The sequence below is a fragment of the Bidens hawaiensis genome, unplaced genomic scaffold, assembly GCF_021521415.1.
Source record: "Bidens hawaiensis isolate Kalapana, Puna unplaced genomic scaffold, B.hawaiensis_p1.1 tig00076806_1, whole genome shotgun sequence".
Lineage (NCBI taxonomy): Eukaryota > Viridiplantae > Streptophyta > Magnoliopsida > Asterales > Asteraceae > Bidens > Bidens hawaiensis.
The window spans coordinates 1-3,456 of NW_027503243.1; the positions used below are offsets into that span (position 1 = coordinate 1).

At 32.3% G+C, this 3,456-nt stretch overlaps 1 protein-coding gene across 1 annotated transcript; it reads right to left on the minus strand.

Moving 5' to 3' along the window:
* Positions 1 to 21: 21 nt before the first annotated feature.
* Positions 22 to 2,007, minus strand: LOC143606726 (transcription factor bHLH94-like). The gene is made up of 2 exons (XM_077082398.1): positions 1,365 to 2,007; positions 22 to 538 (listed from the first exon to the last, which is right to left on the minus strand). Exons 1-2 carry the CDS (start codon positions 1,875 to 1,877, stop codon positions 83 to 85), a joined length of 969 nt encoding a protein of 322 aa, XP_076938513.1. The 5' UTR covers positions 1,878 to 2,007; the 3' UTR covers positions 22 to 82.
* Between the last annotated feature and the right edge of the window lie 1,449 nt (positions 2,008 to 3,456).

Genomic DNA, 3,456 nt, shown 5'->3' on the forward strand with positions numbered 1-3,456 from the left:
CATGAACCATATATACATGTACCATTTTTATAATTTTTGTATATGATGATGCAAACATGCATCGAAAAAGAATAGATACTAATTAACGATGTAACACATTTTTGTATAATATTAGTACCTTAAGACTTATGGAATAGAGAACCAAAGGGTCCAAAGTGGTGACATTGAGGTGCAGTACGGACAAATAAAGTGTTTGAAAACAAGCCACCATTTTGTACAACTGAGTAAGTCTTTTTCGCGATAAGACCCGAAGGTTAGCATGCGTTTCAATCAAAGTAACTTCAATGTCTGCAATGGCTGCTTTGCTTTTTGAAGTGTGCTTGCTGGGAATTTGAGAGCAAGTGTATTGAGGGTAAGAAAAAAACTGTGAAAATGGAGGTATTGTTGATGATAAGTTTGTTATTAAACTTTGTTCTTCATCTTCTTGTTCTTCTTCTTGTTGTGTCAAGATGAATTTTTTAGCTTCTAGAGACTGTAACATATGTTCAAGCTCCTTCACAAATTCAATTGCACCACCAACTATGGAAGCTTGGTCACCCTAGAAAATAACATAAGTAACAAAAGTTGTGTAACTGTAATTAAGTAAAATAATTTTATATTATAAGAATTAAGTCAACCATGTGAAACTGTAACAGTTTGGCGTGTTATTGTTTTTCATTGCATCCGACAAATTGACAAGAAAAAGGATCTCTAAAAAGAAGAGAAAGCTTTATAGAGATCAAGCACTGTTAATCACAGTGTTATAAGATTGTGTACCAGTGTACCATGAGAGAGAGAAAAAGAACTATTTAAAACTTTGGCTTATCCTGTTGCAAACTGTGCTGTTTAAATTATTGATTGAGTTTAATAATATTAAAATAAAAAATACAACATTCACATTTACATAACTTCACAAGCTACATGAAGTTAAAGCTTTAGCCAAAATACAAAATAAAACATAATTTTATTAGTAAAAAAAATTTAAAACATAATTAAAGAAAAAACATATTGTTGCACGCTAATTATCATCACCTTTATTGTAGTAGGATTCTTTTATTATTAATCGATTTAGTTTATGGATTGAACCAAAAAAAACATTATTCCAAATTCTTTATAAAATAATGCAAAACAATCTTGAAAAAAAATGGATAATTCTTTATAAAAAAATTATCATCACCTTTATTGTAGTTGGATTCTTTCATTTTCCATCAATTAAAATCTAAAAATAAAAATCCTCACAAACCCAAGATATTTTTTTATTAGTTACAGATTCATGTTGAGAACATTATAATAACAATTAAACAATTATGATTTATCCAAACCCTATATTCAATACAGGATTTGGATCTAGATATAATTAAAATATTAATAAAAAGAGAACAAACCCTCTGAACGTAAGATTCCGGCATTAGTGAGCGCATGACGGCAAGATGCTCATTCATCTGTTTCCGGCGATTTCTCTCGACGGCAATGTGAGTCATTCTTTGAGTTTCAGCTTCTTCTTTGTTCTTGCAAACCCTAGGTCTTCTTCTCCTCTTCTTCTTTTGCACCCCTAAATTCTGACTCTTATCTTTATTAATATTGTAACTCTTTTCTGGGATATTATTATTATTATTGCAGTAAGCTTGAACTGCCATTGATATCTTGGCAGTGGTTGTTGCTACTGAATGTTCTTGAGATAAAAGACTAGGGTTAGGGTTAGAATTGGAATTAGAATTAGAGTTTTGATTTTGGAGGTGGAAGAAGAAGCTGCTGCTACAAGGGTTGGTAATATTAGTTTCAGATGAGTCATTGCAGGTAAAAGGGGTAGCAGAGATGGTGTCATAGATTATGAAGTTGAGGAGTTCATTGGAAGAAAGTGTTTCTAAAGCCATCATCTCTCTATCTCTCTCTCTCATCTCATGTGTGGCAACTTTAGGCTTTTTGTGTTTGTTCACATATATCTATTTATATTTATATGAGCCAAAGGGGACTAGTGTAACCCTATGTTACTATAAAATTCAATTCTTTTCGTGTCTTCGTTTACTTTTCCTTGGACTAGATTGACCAGTGATCAATTATTGCCAACATATGTTTATGAAATAGTTAAAAATATTTATACATCCCAAAAGTTTACAATTATTTACTAAAAGTCTAAATTGTAGAGAAGGGCTTGTGCCTAATTATAATCATATTAAGTGGCGATGATCATATCAAGTGTGAGAAAGGATGGTGATCTATGTATCGTAGTTTAATTAGTTAAAGCATTATGGCATTATCACGAAGATAATGAACTTTAATTAACTATAAATCGTAATAATTAGATTAATAAGAAACACTCATAAATTGTAATAATTGTGATATGTGTAATGGAGACCCCCTCCCTTGGCGTGGCTTCTTGATGGCGCCTGCCTTCACATAGTCGGTGTGTAATGGTGTTTGATGCCGAGCTTACTTGTGTGGTGGATAAGAGGAGTGTTTGGTTAATTGAGATGACGGTCTAGGTTGGATCAATAAGAAACACTCATAAACTATAATGATGATGATGTTGTGTTATTGAGGCGTCGTTCCCTGGCGCGACTTCTTGATGGTGCCCGGCTTCACATGGTGTGTAGTGGTGTTTGATGCCAACCTTACTTGCGTGGTGGTGGTGGGGTGTGTGTGTGTGTGGGGGGGGGGGGGGAGTTGTTAATTGAGATGATGGTCATGGTTGGATCAATAAGAAACACTCAGAAATTGTGATGATGGTGATGGGGTTTTATTGAGGCTCGCCGCTCCCTTGACGTGGCTTCTTGATGACGCCCGACTTAACATGGTGTCTAGTGGTGTTTGACGCCGATCTTACTTGCGTGGTAGATGTGTGCCGCACCAACCACTACTAGAAAAAGGGAAAGTTTCCTACAAATTTTTTCCACAAAATACCGACAAAAGCAATTTCTCACATATCAGCGGAAAGTTTCCGACAATAAAAGTAGAAAAATTAACAATGATTTTTCCGACAATCATCCGAAAAAGTACCTACAAACTATATTTTCTCGTAATTCTGTCGGTAATATTCAAACGATTTCGACATTTTACCGACAAATTTGCCATTTATATCTTAATAACTAAAATCTAATAAGTTACATAAGAAAAATAATAATATTTTTAAGTTTTGTCGGAAACTGGTCGAAAACATTAAAAGACTTCCGACAATTGTTCGACAAATGTTATAAATACTATTATTTTTATCTATTATGAACAATTATAAATCTAATCAATCAACAAAATAAATGAGAATTTAAAATTTTTTAACTTTTATCGGAACATGGTCGGAAATATTTAACTTTCCGACAAATGTTAGAACAATTTATTTAAGTTATTTTATTAAACTTTCAACAAATCTACTCGATTATTTAAAAAAAAAGAAAAAATATATTATTTTACTAGTAGCAATAATTTAATACTTTAGTATATTAACATATTAATTATAAGTAATAATATTTTATATAAATTTCT